Source organism: Lissotriton vulgaris, chromosome 8, assembly GCF_964263255.1.
Source record: "Lissotriton vulgaris chromosome 8, aLisVul1.2, whole genome shotgun sequence".
Lineage (NCBI taxonomy): Eukaryota > Metazoa > Chordata > Amphibia > Caudata > Salamandridae > Lissotriton > Lissotriton vulgaris.
In genome coordinates, this window is record NC_141696.1 from 859,341,004 (window position 1) to 859,360,123 (window position 19,120).

General features: G+C 44.5%; 1 protein-coding gene across 1 annotated transcript in view; it reads left to right on the top strand.

Moving 5' to 3' along the window:
* Positions 1 to 19,120, top strand: part of WWC3 (WWC family member 3) — a 638,290-nt gene that overhangs the window by 492,938 nt on the left and 126,232 nt on the right. Inside the window, exons 15-17 of the mRNA XM_086934786.1 lie at positions 11,111 to 11,303; positions 12,495 to 12,659; positions 14,529 to 14,680. Coding sequence (XP_086790912.1) covers positions 11,111 to 11,303; positions 12,495 to 12,659; positions 14,529 to 14,680 — 510 coding nt within the window. The remainder of the gene's footprint in view (positions 1 to 11,110; positions 11,304 to 12,494; positions 12,660 to 14,528; positions 14,681 to 19,120) is intronic.

Genomic DNA, 19,120 nt, shown 5'->3' on the forward strand with positions numbered 1-19,120 from the left:
ATCCACCATATGCAGGTCCTCCATGGCGTCCTGCAGCATTGTCCTGGCATTCCCATGCTGTTCCAAAGTATGTGTTGCCCCACGATTGGAAGGTTAGATACAAAGAGGCGGGTAGAGTCCAGATATGCTAGTGCTTTTATTCTCTAGTCAAAGTTGAATAAAGATGTTAAAATCTTGTTAAATCAAGCTGAGGGTATTGCACTCTGGATAAGTCCAAAGTCCAATGGATTCCACTTCTTTGACATTGTTGCTGTCACGAAGACTCAAGTCTGGAATATGGATTCAATCTAATCATTCCTCCTTTAGGCAAAAAACATGTACCATTTACGCTGAGTAGGCTAAAACACATTTGCCAAAGTACTATATGTGGCATCAGACAGTATGTGGTTTGGTAATAATAGACAGCAATTGTTATGTATATCAAAAGGATGTGAATGGTAATTAGAATAACGTGTACTGTGTTGGAAGCCGGTAGTCTACGCTGATACTTTTAACAATCGTTAAACCGAAAGTCAGAGCCACTAACCTGAGCGACTCAATCTGTTAAGCAATAATATAATTGTGGATAGTGCAGTGTGGTGTGAATGCTTAATAAAAAAAAAAAGTTTCTACACTACTCACTTAACAAAAAGTGAATCACTGTTCACATCCATTCAGAAAGCAGGACCATATTCTGATAGAGACTCTAGTTATAGATTCCTTACCTTGTGAATTTCCCCCAGGCGTCAGTCTGAATCCGGAGCCAGACAATCTACATGTAAAATATAAAAGGATAATTCAAAACAAACAGATACCTAGAAAATTATATAATTGAAGAATACGTTGCCTACCTTCAGGAATATATATGTACTTGCTGCTATCCTATTCTACTATGCTACCATATTGTACCCAATAGTGGATTTAATCACCCTCCTGTTGCCCCTACACCTATTTCTGTAAAGCGCTCTGATATCTGCAAAGATCTTGTCCGCGCTATATAAAACTTTGAATAAATAAATAAATAAATCTCTAGACATATTCTAGTTGTAAATTCCTTACCTTTTGAATTCCCCCTAGGTGTAAGTCTGTCTCCGGAGATTTTTCATCCGAAGTACCCCTGCGTGTCGGTAGACTGCATCGGTCGGCTCTTCATCCAACATCTGCGTTGTGCATGCCGGAAATGACTTTGCGGGACCTATGTAGGCGCCACCCGGGCATGCTGATGTCAGTTCTTTCTTTTTCTGGGCCAGGCTAAGTGCAGATCTGGAGAGAGCTACCCCTTAGAGGTTTTTTGGGTAACATTGTTTTACCTTTTTCATGACTCCTGGTGTGTCGACGTAGGACCAGCTTCAAGCCCTGTGGATCCTGTCATTGGATGATGTCTGTGACTGGTTCCCACCATGTGTGCCTCTGCTGCTTGGAGCACAACCATGACTCAAAGTTGTGGTCCGAGTTCCGGGCCATGAATCCGAAGGCTTTGCAGGAGCAGTTCTGAAAGCTGTTGGAGGCTTGGTGCTGGGCTCCGCCTCCCTTCCGTTCTCGTTCGAGAGGAAGGTCCTGAGGATGGCCAGGGACCCACACACTTCATCCATTCAAAATCGTCAGGGCACTCAGGTAAGCACAAGGAAAATTAGAAGAAGTATAAGTGTTCTTCAACTTCACCCTGTCCGTCGGCCAACGGTACAGAGCGTCGTTGCTCTAGGCCTCTGTCCTCTGAGCCTCTTTCTGAGACGACTCAGTGCCTCCCTACCTTTTAAGGAGCTGGAACATCTGCCCAATTGTCAACATTTTATGAGGACCTGCATCTCACCTTTGAGCCGCCTGGCTCCTCTGGAGCACCTTCTGGCCCCGCGGAGCCAGTGTCTTCGGCAGGCCCACTTCAGATTTGTTGTTGGATCCGGTCTGGCATCTATTTATCCAACTCGACCTTCCCTGACGCCGATCCCAGTGACAACGCTCCCGATGTCTACCGTACCCTCAGTCGGCGTGGACCCCATCCTCATCCCCGACATGGACACTGAACCGGACTGATATCGTTCCTACATGCCCGAAGGGACTTTTGTTCCTTTGTTCATCCCTGGTGCTGATTTTGGGCCAGCTGGTGTTGAAGAGGATTGGGAGGGGCTGCTGAACCCTTTAACTGACAAGCTTGATGACCCTATGGACTGGCGGATGGACCTGGGTGAGGTCGGTGGTTTGGACACTTCCCCTGACACTGGTTTGCTTTCTCTACCTACCGTAGCTACAGAGGAGGAGACTTCGTACGCAGTGTTAATGAGAAGGGGGGCAGCCGTGATCCTTGGCCTCGAGCTCCCTTCGGTGGGTCAGGACTAACCTCCTGACAGAGGTGCTTCAGCCTGCGGCTTCTACTTCTGAACCCCTTTTATGAAGCCCCCACTGATGTCCTTCTGGGCACTTGGTCCAAGCCCAGCACAGAGGCTCCTGTGAACAGGACAATCACCCCTCGCCACCGCCCCACTCCGGGCGGCCCAGCGGTCCTTGCGCAAAATCCTTCCCCTGAGAGCTTGGTTGTCCAAGCCTCATCTTCAATAGGCACATTCCCTTCTGCACCCGCCAATAGGGAATCCAAGAAGCTGGAGCATCTTGGGAAGAGGATGTTTTCTTCGTCCATCTTAGCATTGCGGTTGGTGAATACCGCTTCCCTCTTGGGCCGATACACCTATACCATCTGGGATATGGTTGAGTAGGTGCTTCCTCAGTGCCTCGAAGAGGCCCGGGCCGTTCTCTTCCAGGCAGTCGGGGACAGGAGAGACGCAGCTAATTCCACGATCCGTTGTGGACTGGACACCACCTACTCACTGGGCAAAACGGTTGCCTCGTCAGTAGCATTATGACAGTACGCCTGGTTGAGGACTTCTGGCTTTTCAGGGTATGTCGAATCTACCCTGATGGACATGCCCTTTGACGGCACTCTCCTTTTCGGCGACAAGGCAGACCTGGTGTTAAAGCACTTCAAGGGATCTCAGGCTGCAGCCAGATCTTCGGCCTCACAGCTACCACCCATTCCCCTCAGTCTGCTTTTCGTGGCTCTGGAAGGGGCGCCGAGCTACGTCCTGTCAAGACCAGCTGCCGAGTCATGCAGGCTGTCCAGCCTTTGCATGGCCGTGGACGTTGGACACTCCCCGCCACTGCCTCCAAACCTTCCTAGTCTGGCGTTTCAGGTCCATCATCAGCCAGTCGGAGGCTGGTATCACCATCATCTCCTCCGCTGGCAGTCCATAATGTCGGACAAGTGGGTTCTGGCTTTGGGCTACTCTTCCCTCCATGTCACATTCTTACGATCGCATATCGGAGGATCACTTGCCACTTCTCCGTAAGAAAGTTACGGCTCCCTTGGCCAAGAGGGGCCATAGAGAATGTCCCTGAGACAGAAGTAGGACATGCTTGTTATTCCCGCTACTTTCTGGTTCCCAGTAAGGACAAAAGCCAGCGTCCTACCTCCGGACCTTTAACTTCTTCCTCCGGAAGGAGAAATTAAAAATTCTCACTTTGGCCCAGGTCCTGTCTGCCCTCGACCCAGGAGACTGGAAGTTAGCATTGGACTTGCAGGAAACTTATATCCATATCCCCATCCTGCCAGCCCACAGACATTACTTCTGGTTCATGGTGGGCCACAAGCACTTTTAGTTTACCGTGCTTGCCTTTGGTCTTACCACTGCCCCTCGGGTGTTCACAAAAGTGATGGCGGTGGTCGCAGCTCATCTGCTCATATCAGGGGTTCCAGTCTTTCCCTATCTCGACCATTGGCTGCTGAAGGCGGGCTAACCCCAGGCTTTCCTCTCCCACCTCCAGACTACGGCGGACCTCCTGCACTCGCTGGGGTTCACCATCAACTGCTGAAGTCACACCTGATTACCTCTCTAACGCTCCTTTCATCAGAGCGATTCTGGACACAGTGCAGTTTCGGGCCTATCCTCTTGAGCAGCAAGTCTGGGGTATTTGGACTATGGTCCTGAAGTTTCAGCCTCTATCCCGGATTTCGGTGAGAATGACTCTGAGGCTGCTGGACCTCATGGCCTTCTGCAGGTTAAGCATGCCATATAGCGTTTGTGGGCTCTGCCGTGGGACCTGAAGTTCCGATGGGTACAGCATCTGGGAAATCTTTCCGACTATGTCCAGATCTCGGCGGGAACTCCGCACCAACTGCTGTGGTGGCTAACAAACCAAGATTGGGTAAGAGACCGATCCCTCTCCATTCCCCATCCAGATCAGACGGTGGTGACGGATGCAGCACTCCTGGGATGATGCGGCCACCTGGGAGAGGCGGAGATCAGAGGCGTATGGTCTCCGGCGGAGTTCGGGCTAACCTTTTGGAGCTCCGAGCAATCAGACTGGCATTGAAGGAATTACATTCCTCTCTCAAAGGGAAGGTGGTACAGGTGTTTACCGACAACACCACTGCCACGTGGTACAGCAACAGGCAGGGCGGGGTGGGATCGTGGACCCTATGTCAGGAGGCTCTCTGCCTCTGGACAGGACTGGAACATCAGTCAACAAACTCAGCCATTGGTGCCTGGTCGATCCCGAATGGCATATCCATCTGAAGGTGGCGCAAGGTCTCTTTCAGCAGTGTCAGCAGTATTGTGCATTGAAGTTTCCAAGACGGCACTCTCTCTGCGACGCTTTTCGTCACGAGTGGAGCTTCAGCCGCCTCTATGACTTTCCTCCTATGACACTTCTGCCCAGAGTACTCAAGAAGATCAAGCCCGACTGGGCTCAAGTCATTCTTGTGACTTCGGATTGGGCACGAAGAGTCTGGTATTCCAACCTTCTGAGCCTGGCCATCGATTCTCTGATCAGTGTGACTTTCGGGAGGATCTTCTGTTGCAGCAACAGGGGACGGTTCTTCACCCAAACCTGTCCAGCCTCCACCTCCTTGTGTGGAGATTGAGCGGCGACAGTCGACAGCTTTCGACCATCCACCTGAAGTCTGCGATGTCATCTTGTCAGTCAGTGGTCCCTCTACTAGAACAGTACACACCTGTAGATGGAACACATTTGTGGCATGGTTCACAGCAAAGGATGTTGATCCTCTTTCTGCCCCTTTTTCAGAGGTTTTATTGTACATACTTTCTTTGGCCCAGCAGGGTTCTGCTTTGGGCACCCTTAACGGTTATCTTTCGGCTATGTCTGCCTTTCTGAAACTTCCAGATCAGCCTTCTTTGTTCAAATCTCCAATTGTGAACAGATTCCTTAAGGGCCTTACTCACTTGTTTCCTCCTTCTCCTGTCATAATGCCTCATTGGGATTGAAATTTGGTTTTGCCTTTCCTTATGTGTACTCCCTTCAAGCCTCTTTATAATTGTCCTCTCAAACATCTCACCCTTAGGACTGCTTTCCTTCTAGCCTTCATCACTGCTCACAGAGTTAGCGAGCTACAGGCTCTCTCTTCCAAACCTCCCTATTTGTCTATTCATCCAAATAAAGTGGTACTTCGAACAAAAGCCTTTTTCCTTCCTAAGGTGGTCATGCCCTTTAATGTGGGACAATCCATTTCTTTACCCACCTTTTACCCACCCCCACATCCTTCCAAGGAGGATGAGAGACTCCACCGCCTGGACCCAAAACGTGTATTGTCGTTTTATCTTGACCTTACCAAAGACTTCCGGGGGAATGATGAACTCTTCATTGGCTATGTGGGTGCGAAGAAAGGTTGGGCACAACTAAAAAGGACCATCTCTCGATGAGTTGTTCTATGCATCAAATTGGTAAAGAAGAAACCTCCTGTAGGGTTACGTGCTCACTCTACTAGAGCAACAACTGCAACCACTGTTAGCACGCAGAGTCCCAGTCCTGGATGTCTGTCAGGCAGCAACAAAAGGCATCCCTGCACATGTTTACCAGACACTACTGCAAGGACAGCCAATTCCGGAGGGACGGGTACTTTGCCCATTCGGTCCTCCAGGACTTCCTCGCGTGATCTTGGTTCACAGACCCTCCTTCGGGGTTGGTATTGCTGGAGCATCTATTCAGAAGGTAAGGAATCTACAACTAGAGTCTCTATCAGATGAATAAGTTACTTACCTCTGGTAACTATGTATCTGGTAGAGACATATTCTAGTTGTAGATTTCCTACCACCCCACCCATCCTCCCCGTTTTGGAGACTGATGTCTAGGGATAAAGACTTCCTTAAAGGGCCCTAGTTTTGATGCACCAGTAGTCAGTGTCTTACATGGCTATGCTCTTAGTCGTGTTAAAATCTGACATCAGCGAGTTTGAGCGGCGTCTATATAGTTCACGCGACTGGCACGGAGCCGACCGACGTGCAGGGGTACTGCTGATGAAAAATCTCCAGATCCAGACTTACACCTAGGGGGAATTCACAAGATAAGGAATCTACAACTAGAATATGTCTCTACCAGATACCAGCTTATTCTTTTATATTTTACATGTAGATTGTCTAGCTCTAACCGCCTTGGCAACATGTGCCTTTTCTGCTGTGGCCCATCAGCTTGAGAAACCTGGCATGCCATTTGAATCAAATAAACTGTCTAGGGCTGAAGGCCTGGCAAAAGCCAGGCCAAACTCTATAGGTCCCCATGGAATGACGTGTGCATCTTATCGCACCCTTAGGTACTATTTTGCATTGTATGTATAAGAAATCAGGTTATTGTTTGAGGGGGTGTTAACCTTCATCAAGCAACAGCAACTATCTTTGTTAGGATAAATCACAACTGTAACAAAATTATCCTGTGCTTTACCCTCTGGTAACTTGGGACAAATGCAATCAGGCTTAACTTAGAGGCAGTGTATGAAGAATTTATTCAGCACTCCATCATTAAATAAGTAAAAACTAAACACAAGAATATTCGCACACCAATTTAGAAAAACAAATTATAATGTAATAAAAAATTTGAGGTCAAAGCGAAAAAAGTCCAGTCAGTAGAAACGGAGATATAAAGGTTTAAGTAAAAATAGCACCAAGAAGCAGAAATAACTAACTGCGGGCATCTGGTCGAACTAAACCACGACAAATTCACAAGTTCAGGCTGACCTTAATGGAGTGCGGACTAGATACAGGAACCAGGTTAGTCAGTCTGAAAAACTGACTTTGTCAAAGTCTGGTGAGCAGAGTTCAAAACTTGAGGATTTCACAGGAGGGGTTCAACTGATGCCAGTCACAGACATGGGGACGCACTTCCTGGGGATCAGGAACTCACTCCAGCAGGGGCAAGCAGGGCTCAGGCAGGTACAGTGGCAGAACTAGGCAGGATCTGTTGTAGGGAGTCAGCTGAAGCTTGTTGTGTCCCTGTAGCTCAGACAGGAGATGAACCATCTGACCCTTGGAGTCACTCTGGTAATCCTGGGTTCAAAGAGAAAGTTCTCTCTCCTTAAAGCAGCGAGGCAGGCCTCAAGCAGCAGGGTGGTCCTCTGAAGAAAAACTCAAGCCTCAAGCGGCATAATAGTCCTCTGAAGAAGGCAGGCCTCAAGCAGCAGGGCTGTCCTCTGTAGCTGCAGGCCTGTCCTCCGAGAAGCAAGAAAGGCTTCGAGTGGCAGGGCAGTCCTCTGTGAAACGAGGCAACCCACAAGCAGCAGGGCAGTCCTCTGAAATATAAGGCATTCCTTCTGAATTCTTCCACAGGTGAAGGAGTGTACTGAAGAGGTTGTCTGAGGGTCCATTATCTATACCTGGCTCTAGCAAAGGACTGATGTGAAGTTCTTTGAGTGTTCTAAGGCAGCTCCTTTGATTTGTAACTGGGGCAGGGAACAGCTCCGTCCCCTCCCATCGTGCCAACACCTAGTCCGTCTTTGCCTCACTGTCTGGGAGGAGAACACAAAGGCCAACTGCCACTCTAATCACAGTTAAGTAACCCAGGACACAGGCTGTGACTCTGTGGTTTAAAGTCCGGCTGTGCCATTAAACATAATTTTAATTACATTTACTTAGAGACCAAAAATGACATTTCTACCTGTTCCCAAACAAAAGCTATCACTTATTAAATGCGGTAAGGTAACCCAGTGTTCTACTATGAGAAAGGTAGACCTCACAGTATTGAACAATACATTTGGGAGTTTTTCACTACCAGGACATGTAAAACTTATGCATCATGCCCTGAGGACTGTTTAGGTCTACCTTAGGGGTGACTAATTTGTATTAAAAAGGGAGTTTTATGCCTGACAAAAGGTTTATGTTGCCAAGTAAAATTGGCAGTTTAAAACTGCACACAGGCTGTAATTAGAGGCCCAAGACCTTTTAAAAAAAAGACTACTTAAGTGAGTGGCACAATAACTGCTGCAGGTCCACTAGTAGCATTTAATTTACAGGCTCTGGGTACGTCAGTGGCGTAACATTAGCCCTTGTGATGTGGGGGCCCACCAAGCTTCAGGGGGCCCCCCTCAGCACAATACACTGATTGTGTTGGTACTACATGGGCGGTGGGCCCCTGGCCTGAGAACTCCTGACTGGGTCCGGGGTTAGAGGGTTGGTTGGGGGGGGAGGGCGGAGGATCCTTCATGTACTTTGCATGGGGGGTCCCTCATGTTTTGTTACGTCACTGCGTGTTGCGCCAATTAAGTACATTCAATTAAATGTGCCAATTAGGCGTGGGCCAATTTTACCATGTTTTAAGGTGAGAATATAAGCACTTTAGCACTGGTTAGCAGTGGTAAAGTGCAAAACGAATTTCAATAACCGAATGTGAGTAAGCAAAATGTTTGGGGAAGCCTACCCTAAAGTTGACAGGTCTAACAGTCTGTTACAGTTGTATGATACATAAGACCCCATATTTGATCAAAAATGGTGCGAGCAAATTGTAGGGCCAACTCAGTCATATTTAAAGAAAAGTTTTTGGGTACCTACTGGGGCAGTAGCATGTAGCTGGAAAAAGTAACCTGCTGCGCATATAAATAAGCAATTAAACAGTGACCTTCACAGATAGACAAATGTACAGTTTGGGAAATCAGCAAGATGTCCAAGTTGAAACAATGATGGGTGTACTGGCCTTGCCATATGGCACATAAGAACATGTGACCGACCCCCATTGTTGAATTCCCAGAATCTTGCTCTTTTCTTAGACCTATGTGTACCAAATTATATCCTTAAAAAATGCACATGTGGGGCATCTCCTTTATTTTGGCACTTACCTATGAAGCGGCTGTGTCCTCAGCAGAAAAACCTTAATTTCAGCAGCACCAATTGTTTACTTTGTTTTGGTTGGTTTTCTTATATATTGACCACACTTAAAGCTTCAGTATTTTCAAAGTATGCAAACCACATCACACTGAAGGGATACAAATGATGGAACCCTATCTGTGATGATGGAGCATTTGAAAAAAGATGGTTGTCTCATTTACAGAATAATTGTCTATAAATTAGCTTACATTTTTGCCTGAAATCTTTAATAGTAGATCATGTAATTCAAGCGAAATGAGCAGTTCCCAAGTCTTCTTCTGATTTGATTCTGAGGTGGAGTCCATATAGAAAGACCTTCATGATATTAGTTGATACTATGCGGTTCGACAAAAATCACTTTATGCTTGAAGTGCTAAAATACTGGATCTCCCTGAATCATTCAGCTCTTCTTTGGAGCTAAGGCCTGTTCTATATTAAATACTTTGAATTAATCTTATCAAGTGACATATTCACATCCCCACAGTTGAATATTGAATTTATTGACTTGGACCTCCATTGAACCTAAGGTAATAATTCACTGATGACTTAAAAAATTGCATTTCTGGTTGCCATTTTGTTGTTTGCATTAGTAATTATCCAGAAAACCTTCACCCGTAGTCTTTTGAAGGCTGTGATCTCCACCATATCTTTAATTTATCTCTGTCCTGCATTAATCTGAAGGCTTCTTAAACGTTTTCCACATAGTGCACACTTTTGAACTTTAATACATCATTCAACGTTAAGAACTTGTACCTGCTGGCACATGCTGTGTTTTAACTTAAATTGTACCAAAAACAGCCTGTATTTTTATATTGGTTGTGGTCAAAGACAAATGTTGGTTTAGCATAAACGTTTCTCAGACCCCCACTGTCAAAAGATTGTTTTTATCCCAAAAATGTACTTACTTCAAGTGAAAATTCAGATTGTTTGGGACGGAAACTTGTCTGTCCACCTACAGCACTTCTATAATCTCATTAGTGACTTTCTGGGGGCATGTCTGAGCCTGATTACTCTGTAAACTACCTACAGTGACTACTGACATTTGGTCTCGCTTCCAGTTATAGAACAGGCACCCACTTCAAAGAAATGTTTTTGAGAAGCTTTGAAGTCTGGCCTTAGAGGGAACTAAATTCATAAGATATAATCAACTATTATTTGGAGTAGTAACTCATTTCTGCCTCAGCCAATTTCGCGGACGCCCACTCCTCAATTGCGTAGGAACTCTGGGTAAGCCAAGAATGGGACATTTGAGCAAAACCAGGAAAAGTCCTATCAACAAGTATATAATTCCTTGTTTATTTTTTCCTGGGCACTCATTCTTGTGTATTACACTATGCAGCACGTATCCACACAACAGTATTGATTTAGGTTTAGTGCCTGCTACTGTGCTGCTTGTGTGGCTAATTATTTAAAGTTGCATGCACCCAAGTCCCAACTGATTTTGCTTTTTGTTTTATGATAATAAAACTTGAAGAAATCCAAAATTGAACTGTTTGCAATGTCATTAAAAACATGTATTTTTCCTTCTGTTGTGCTGCTTGTGGAATTTAAAGTCTACGCGATTGTGTTTTCTGGGTTCAGCCTAGATATGTTGGTAATGTAAAACTGTTTCTGACATTACAGTATCTGTGTTATATGCAATTCAAGCTCTCTAAGATTTTGTCTAATCATTTGGTTGTTCAGAGTTATGTTTTGGAGAATTGACCCTTTGGCACATAGTTGCTTGAGACCTTACTTGCAGTTACAGGGTCTTGAGTGTACAGTATGTGGTAGCAGAGTGAGTATAGTGCATTGTGCTCCCACTCAGTCTGTGCTTCCTCCTTAGTTTATCTAAATGCACTTTATAGGACTAGTAACCATGTGGGCTTTCAGGGTTCATGGGCTCTCTTGCCGTCATGCATGTAGAATAAGTAACCTGTTGTGTGACCGGTCTGAATTTTATCAGCTTCCATACAAATCACCCTACATATCCATTCCGGTCTTGTTCTGGTTTCCAGACGCCTCAGGCTGTACTTGCCACCACTTGACTCCAGTGCACCCAGCACTTACTGTTCCAAAGCTCTAGACTGGCAAAGTCAGCTGACGTTTAATGAGGTTTTTCAAATCCCTGTCAATTCAAGTGTTCTGAAGCTCAAGTCGGTGCAACTGTACATCTGTTCTGTGGGCCAGCAGCTGCAGGAAGAGCTACTGGTGAGTAACAGTTAATTTTTAGCATGCTATTGCTGATGGGAAAATTAAATCCAAGTACTTTAAAAAAAATGTTATTAATTTGCCTTCTTGTATGTCACTGTTCTAAAGAAAAGGTCTCCGGTATTTCACGTATGTGGCTAGTGGGTGTTAATTATGTTTTTAGATTTTCATAAATATTTATACTTTAAAACTTTTTAGCATTCTAAAATTTCACATGTGCTCTATACAGTTAATCTTTGATGTAATCCCTCCTACATCTTACCACGCCACTTAGCTATAAGTATGTATATTATGTATATGTAGCCTTTTTTTAATTCCACTACCATTCTGTAAATGTATATTGTAACACTGTTGTACCTTATGTGTATGGAAAATGTTCCCCACTCATTGATACCCCATCTGTCTTTATTTTCCCCCCTCCACTAATCCTGTGTACAACCTGGTAGAATGTATGTACAACAGTTCTCTTTGAAGCCCTAACTCTCCATACTTGCAGTACAACATAGCTAGCAAAAAAGGTCTTTTCTATACATTGTGACGTCTAGGAGCGTGAGGAGAAGAGAAGGTTGGGATGCAATACAAAGAGACAACATACAAATGAACCTTTTGGGAGTACATGGTCAAGTATTTAGAGTTAACATGCACCAACAGCTTATTGTAATATACCTCATGGCACAGTATTTTCACACTTCTCAGATATAAAACCATTGTGCTCAGTTTTACCTCTAAATGATGATTCAGCAACACTACACATGACGTCAGCTGCCAGGTAGGAATATTTTGTTAACGCAAGTCCTGCATAGGCTTGCAAACGCAATGAGCTGTGAAACAGGAAAAAGTGGTATCTGGCACAATCTTAGAGATGCATCAACATAACAATTTTCCAGACAATTGCCAGTTTATTGTGGAAATGCCGATTAGACCAGAGTACTGTCTCAATCCAAGGGCAACTGTCAGTTGTCTAATTTGCCCCTCTCGCTTGTTCGTTTTATCCAGCACTCCCACTCATTTCAGATACTTTCCTTTAGAGCATAACTTTTCTAAAACTACGTACTCTGCGTTGTTCCTTGTGTTTCTCACAGGACATCTGATCTTGTCCTTGTGATCATGAAGGAGACGCAAGGCTCTTTCATGAGAGTGTACAATGAATTGTTTGATTATCTTGTGTGTTGCCTCTTTGATCCTTCCTAGGGAATTGCTCAGATTAATTTGGCAGATTACGAACGTTCCAGTGAGATCTCTCTTCAGTGGTACCCAGTGCAAATCTTTTCCGGTGCGGAGCCAAACAGGACAAATGAAAGCAGTCCATGCGAAGAACAGATTGCTTCTGCTGAAAGCGCAGCTGCTCTTAAAACGGTAACTCCTGCTCTTGCGATTTATTACAGTATCAAAATTGATGAATTGTAGGCTCACTCCCTGATAATTTGAGTTGAGGTGGGGTAATGGAATGATCTTATAATCACATTTGCGAGTCAGTTGCTGAGTGTTTAGAATTAGGCTCATAGGGAATTTTAAGGACTCCCTAGAAGCTTGTGGTATGTGAAATTCAGAAATTTTGTGGATGCAAAATGCCTGTTTTTTTTCTTTTTTTACAAGGGTGGAAGGGTTTGGGTAGGAACTTTCGTACTTAATGCTGAGCAAGCAGAAAATATTTGGGGGGGGTCATACTCTTAACAAGTCAGACCCACCACAGTATCTTACTTGACTTTCGAACTTGAGGTATACCTTCGAATTCTTTTTCCAGGTGAAATACAACAAATAGAATTTAGCAAAAGTTTACATAATAATGTTCAAGACATTTTGAAAAATAAGATTTTGCTTAGTCTTGTTTGCAATGCACATCATGCAGAGATCTTCGAATTTTCATTGTCTTGTTCATGTGAGATCTACTGTTTTGACTTCTTTATATAGTGCTTGCTATTACAGATTCACAGTTTCATAGCACTGTAAAGACCTGTTTCTATCCCCCAAATGCAATGCCTCAAAAAGGTAAATAGGTTGAGTTTGCCCTGTGCTATTCATTTGTAACTACCATGTTGCAAGTACATCTTGCTAGAGAGCGCTGAACTAGCTGAACTGTCTTTTCTTCTCCTCAAGTTGTTATACTTTGTGACTTGCACTTTCTGGTTGAGTCCACTTATTTAATATGTAGTAGTCTTCAGACTCCAAGAAATGCTAGGCTTTTATTGATAAGCAGGTGTTTGTTGCATGTCGGTCAGGTGAACTGAGAAGAAATATCCCTATAACTAACTTATGACTATTTAATCAGATCTGTAATTCACTTGTATTAGCAAAAACTTAAAAATATAACTATTCTGAAAAAGGAAGCTTAGGGCACCTCATAGCTGCGCGAATATTTTATTATTTCCTTTTTCTGGAAGGACACTTACTCAATACAGTTACATTTTGTGGATTGTGGTACGTTTTGCTAAACCATGTTTCATATGACATACGGTACTACACTCTTGATTCGGCAAAGCAAAGGCCTGGACTGAACTTAATTAGGCTTCACAGATGTATATTACACAACTCGGTCCATATATTTTACTTTACTTATTTTACTAGCATTATTAAAATTCGGAATGAATAATTGGGGACGCTGTATCGTACATTATAAATGCCTACTACTTTTAAATCTAAACTCGTAAATCATAATCCCTCGAGGTGCCGAATGAGTAAAGCGAAACATGCCTAAGATAATGCGAGCCAAATGACAATATTTTTCTGCATCTTTTGTTTTAAAGTTAGAGGGCTTTTTTGTAGGCTCAACTGTGTGGGTGACATGGTGATTATTAATGAAGTACACCGAGAATGGGGGCTGATTCCACAAAAGTGGAAAATGTCTTCTTTCGGATAAGGCATTTAAAGGTTTCTGACTCTCAGCGTGACCTTACAATTTTGACTGTCAAAAATAAAATTCAAAGCAGCAGAGAAGTTTGTGGGATATGCAAAATAAAATTTAAATGTTAGTAGAGTGAGGAGTTCCTAAAGTGATGAAAAACACTTTAGTGCAAAAGGGCAATTTTCAAATATCCATTCTTCTATTTAAGTATAAAATGGTGATTTTCAAAAAATATTTTTTCTTAACTAAATTACCGCACAGAAAGGTATTGTCAACAACTGGAGCCAGTAGAAACAATTTGCAACTTGTCAACGAATTCCCACCTGGAATTACTTCTGGGCTGATAACATGTATTTAATATGTGTTATTTTGTACTCTTTTAGGATGCAGTATCAGCACTGCTAGCTAAGACCACAGCACAACTAAAGGCAGCTGAGCAAGAACTTGCAGTTGAAAGAGTCAAACTTGTGTACACAGAAGAGGAAATCTTAGAATTGGAAAGAAAAGAAGATCAAATAAAGGCTGAATCTGAGAGGTAAAAATATGCATTTATCCAGCTTTCTTTCACTTGCACATGAAATGGATGCAATGTGTTTCTTGAGGAATTTGGTCATAGCATTTGAATGATAGACTATTCCCTACGTTATTACACACTGAGTTCTATGTTTAAGCCTGACCTTTCCAGGGAATTGTTTGCTGAGAAGCTGCCCCAGATATAGACCAATCTTCAAAAGGGTGTCGTCAAGCCCTCCTATCAATGTGGAATTTGTCTTGACTACTATATCATTAGCAATTTTAAGGGCTGCACATTACACCAGTTTAAATACTCTGTGTATTCTACCTGTTTAGGAGCCAGTGAGTTTTAATGAATCCTACTCTCAAGATAACCCAACTTGAAGATGTGCTTCAAAATTAACATTAGGATGCACATCACTCTCTGGCCAGAGTGCACATTTATTAGCAATTCAATCACCACCCTCTGCCCACATTGTCCACTGACTTGCAGATTGACTTTAAGTCAAAAAGCTGATCTTGAAAGTTGTTGATATCAAGCATGCTCTATCTTGGGGAAGTGAACAACCCTTACAAAAGAGGGTGACGCATTTCATATTCTTCATGTGGTTGTGCATGTTTCGCATAATGGGGAGTGGGGGGTTGTCAGCGTTGGACGTGTCATGCCTCTGTTTAATACCACCAACACATCTGGGATCTGTATTCTTATTAATCTGAACACTACAGGACCGGTTTTCGTGTGCTCTTCTCATGATATTATTGTACAAGGAGAGCTTTCACCATGTGCACCTGAAGAAGACCCGGCAAATACAAAAATAACTAATACAGTTCAATATTTTACTGAGAACAAGATCCCAAAATATGGGACTTTCTTGGAAAGTATTCAGCCATATAGTTTGGCTAAATGAGTTAACTGGAGCTTAGTGAGCCTATAAGACGCCATACCCTTTCTATCTTGACCTCTTTACTGTGCTTCACTAATGAAATTTCTTAGCGACTTGGTCAAATATCTCCTCCTAAAATTTCCCATTTAAAGCCCTTTTGTAGAAGGCCTTAACCTATGAAGGTCCCAAGAGGACTGCTCAGAAAAAGATTAGAAAACATCATAGGAAGGAGAAACACTCTTCCTCCTTGAGAAAGTGGTCCCAATCCCAGGATTATTTTGAATCCCATTGCCCTTCCTCTTCAGGAAACTAGTTCACCTCTTAAAAAAATGGTAAACTGGAATTCCCTACATCAAGATCCGACCTTTTGCAGGTTGAAGTCTTGTTGGATCTTTACAGGACAGCTCAGTTACCACTCCCTAAGGTTGGGCCTGCCCCGTGGTCGTGCTGGCCTTGTTAGCTCCAGCCACCACACCTCCAAAATGTCAATGCCCTCCAAAGCAGCCATTGCCGGCTTGCCCAACTTAGCCTAGGATGCGGTCAGTGGCCCTACCTGTAGAAGCTCTTTCAATGACCTTGTTAAAGCTCTCTAAGTCAGTTGACTTCTCGGTGCCAAAAGAGAAAATTCCAGCCTGTTTTGATAAGCGCTTGGTACAACCCAGGGATTTAGGTCAGACCCCAAGGCTCCTTTTATGCCGGATGCAGACTGTGGCCTTACAGAGCATGATGATTTGTTGGCTGATGTCCTAAAACCCAAACAGGGATGTAAGAAAGTCTGTTTCAGAGGAAATCTCTTCATACACTCTGGTAATACAAGTGTTACAGCTGACTTCTGCGGAGGGCAATGTTAATATTTTAACAAAAATCTATCAACCTTCATCCACAGTTTCAAAAGCTCTACAGCATTGTACCAAGGCACTCTTGGACCTTCTACTGGGTGCCTGGGAGGAACTGTTCTCGAGCCAGGCCATCCATGCACACATTTTTGTTGTCATGCCCTTCAACAAAATATCTAGTGGTCGAAGCATCCTATGCTAAGTTGAATCCAAATGCATTTTCTAAGCCCCCGTTCTTCCCCACCCCGAATCAAGATTGTAAGAAGGTGGGCAGAAAATCCTTTGCCTTTGGTAGCCTTGCCTTCCGCAAGAGTAATTCTAAATGCCTAGTGAGTCCCTGCTTCCTTACCCTGTTTGAATTGACAAAAGTGACTGTCATCAGTCTACCTTGTTATACGAAGAGGTTCTCCTCAGATCTGTTCAATTACTGTTTAGATGTTTTCAAACATATCCTCATTTGCAGACGAGACACGAAGCTCGATCCATGGGTGCAGCTGTCACACTGCATCACCAGGTTTGGCTGCATTTAATTGGCTTCTCATAAGATGCTCTAGCCACACTCCTGGACCCGTCCTTCGATGAAGAGTGAAAATTCTGCCAGAAGCTGCTTTCGTAAGCCTGACCTCTGCACCGAAATTTTTTTACAGTACAGGAACTTTCAAGACTACTCCAGGGCACAACATTCTCAGCAACATTAGCTTTCACAGCCAATCCAAATGGGTCCGCAAATCCACCTCTCCTTTCTGTGCAGGCATGGATCTAAGGGAAACCATGATCAGCATTGGCAGCTCCAGTTAAGGTCCCACCCTATTCCTTTGGTTATGCTGTTTCAAAACCATTGTAACTCCACTCTGAACAGCCGCACCCCACCCCCTTTATACCACTAACTTCTTGGGGTTCTGATTGTTTACCATCTCTCCTTCATTTGGGAGCGATCATCATGGAACGGTGATTCGGTCAGCTAATTTGCAAGGGCTGTGACCTTCCCTTTCTGTCCTACCCTGTGGAATCCCCTCATAACCTGCCCACTAAAACGAGCACAGAAAGCTTTAATGGGGAGGATTTTGCCCTGCTCAACAAAGGGGCCGTAGAGGTGGTTCACCTGGGAAAAAGGATCATGGGATTCTACACGCTTCACTTCTTGCTCCCTAAGAAAGACAGAACCAGATGTCTGGGACTCATCCCTGAACCCTTCTCCACCTGAATTTGTTAATTGAGCCAAGTCTCAAAGCATTAGATTGGCTAGTGCCCCTTTGTAGGAAAGTGCCCCTTTTTGACATGGTGAACCCCACTTTTTGCCTGCTATTTGATGCAATTTTGACAGAACTGCACTGGGTTCCTTTTAACCAGGTTGCCAGTCCCTTTTCCATAAACCAAGGTAACTGTTCTGTTCCCCAGTTGGCAAGACAATCACCATCTCTGTAAGTCTCTAGTAAATGGTGCCTCTGGTACCTAGGACATGAGTACTAAAGAGAGTCCCTAAGGGTTGCAGCATGTATTGTGCCAGCATAATGACCCACCACCAAACTCATGCAGCACACCGTTGCTGACTGCATGAAATGGTGCAAACAAGTGTGAAAACACAACATGGCACACACCCTGTGTGCCATGGCCACAGACACTGCATGCCCTACAGCAGGCCTTATAGCCCTAAGGCAGGGTGCATTATATTACATGCGAGGACATATCTGCCTGAGCAGATATTCCTCTGTGCGGTCTAGTTCAATTGCTAGATAGTACAAGTGAACAAGGAAACCAACTTAAGATCATATACTGGGCACAGGTCATCATTAAGAGTTCCCCAGCTACATGATGGCTTTACTGAAACCTATGGTGTTTGGTATCAAATACCTGGTCTTAATAAATCCATACTGATGCCAGTAGTGGATTTATTAAAACATGCACCTAGAGATGGCACCTTAGAGGTGCCCTCTAAACATCTACCAGCCTCTTAGTATGCTGGCTGATTGGTATCATTCAGCCTGCCACCACAGACTAGTTTCTGTCCCCCAGGTGAGAGCACACCTTCTCAGAGGTCAGAAGCAATGCCTGCTCTGGTAGGAGGTGTTTACACTTCTCCAGCAGGTTGACTAGTGAATCTGCTTACCAAGGCCAGGGGCTTCAAAGCTTCTGTTGCCTTTGATCTGCGACATCAGCTTCCCCCATACCTGGGAGATGCCGCCCCCTGCCCTTGGGCCCATTTGGCACCTGGACAGTCAGGAAATTAGCCATGCAAGTAGGCGTGTTGCACTACCAGGCCAGTCACACCTTTAAGGTGGACTGCCTGATGTGCTACACAAAAGGAGGATTCCACAATCCTGATTGTGGTAAAATTAGGAACTCTAGGACAGGGTTATACCCACTCCCCACAGGAAGTGGTCATATAGGGGGTGTAGTGACCCCAGGGGTAAGTAGTCCATTGGTTACTACCCTTCACTCCCCTTAACCCCACTAAATTCAGTTAGGTGGCCCTGTGACACCAGGATCTCTGATTCACCGGACTAAAGAAGAAGGATCAAGATGAGCCAAAGAAGCAAGAACTGGATCAGCTGTGGGCTTTTGGCGCCAAACCCTGCCAGCTCCTGCCCCGACAATCATAGCAACCTGACTCGTCCTGCACTGTGCATCCTCCAAAAGTCTCTGAGGTCTGCTAGCACTTTGCCAACCACCCAGCATATCCAAAGGGGGGTGGGAGCACACTTCTTCACCTCCCGGCACAGTTCCACCCAGCATATCCCTTGA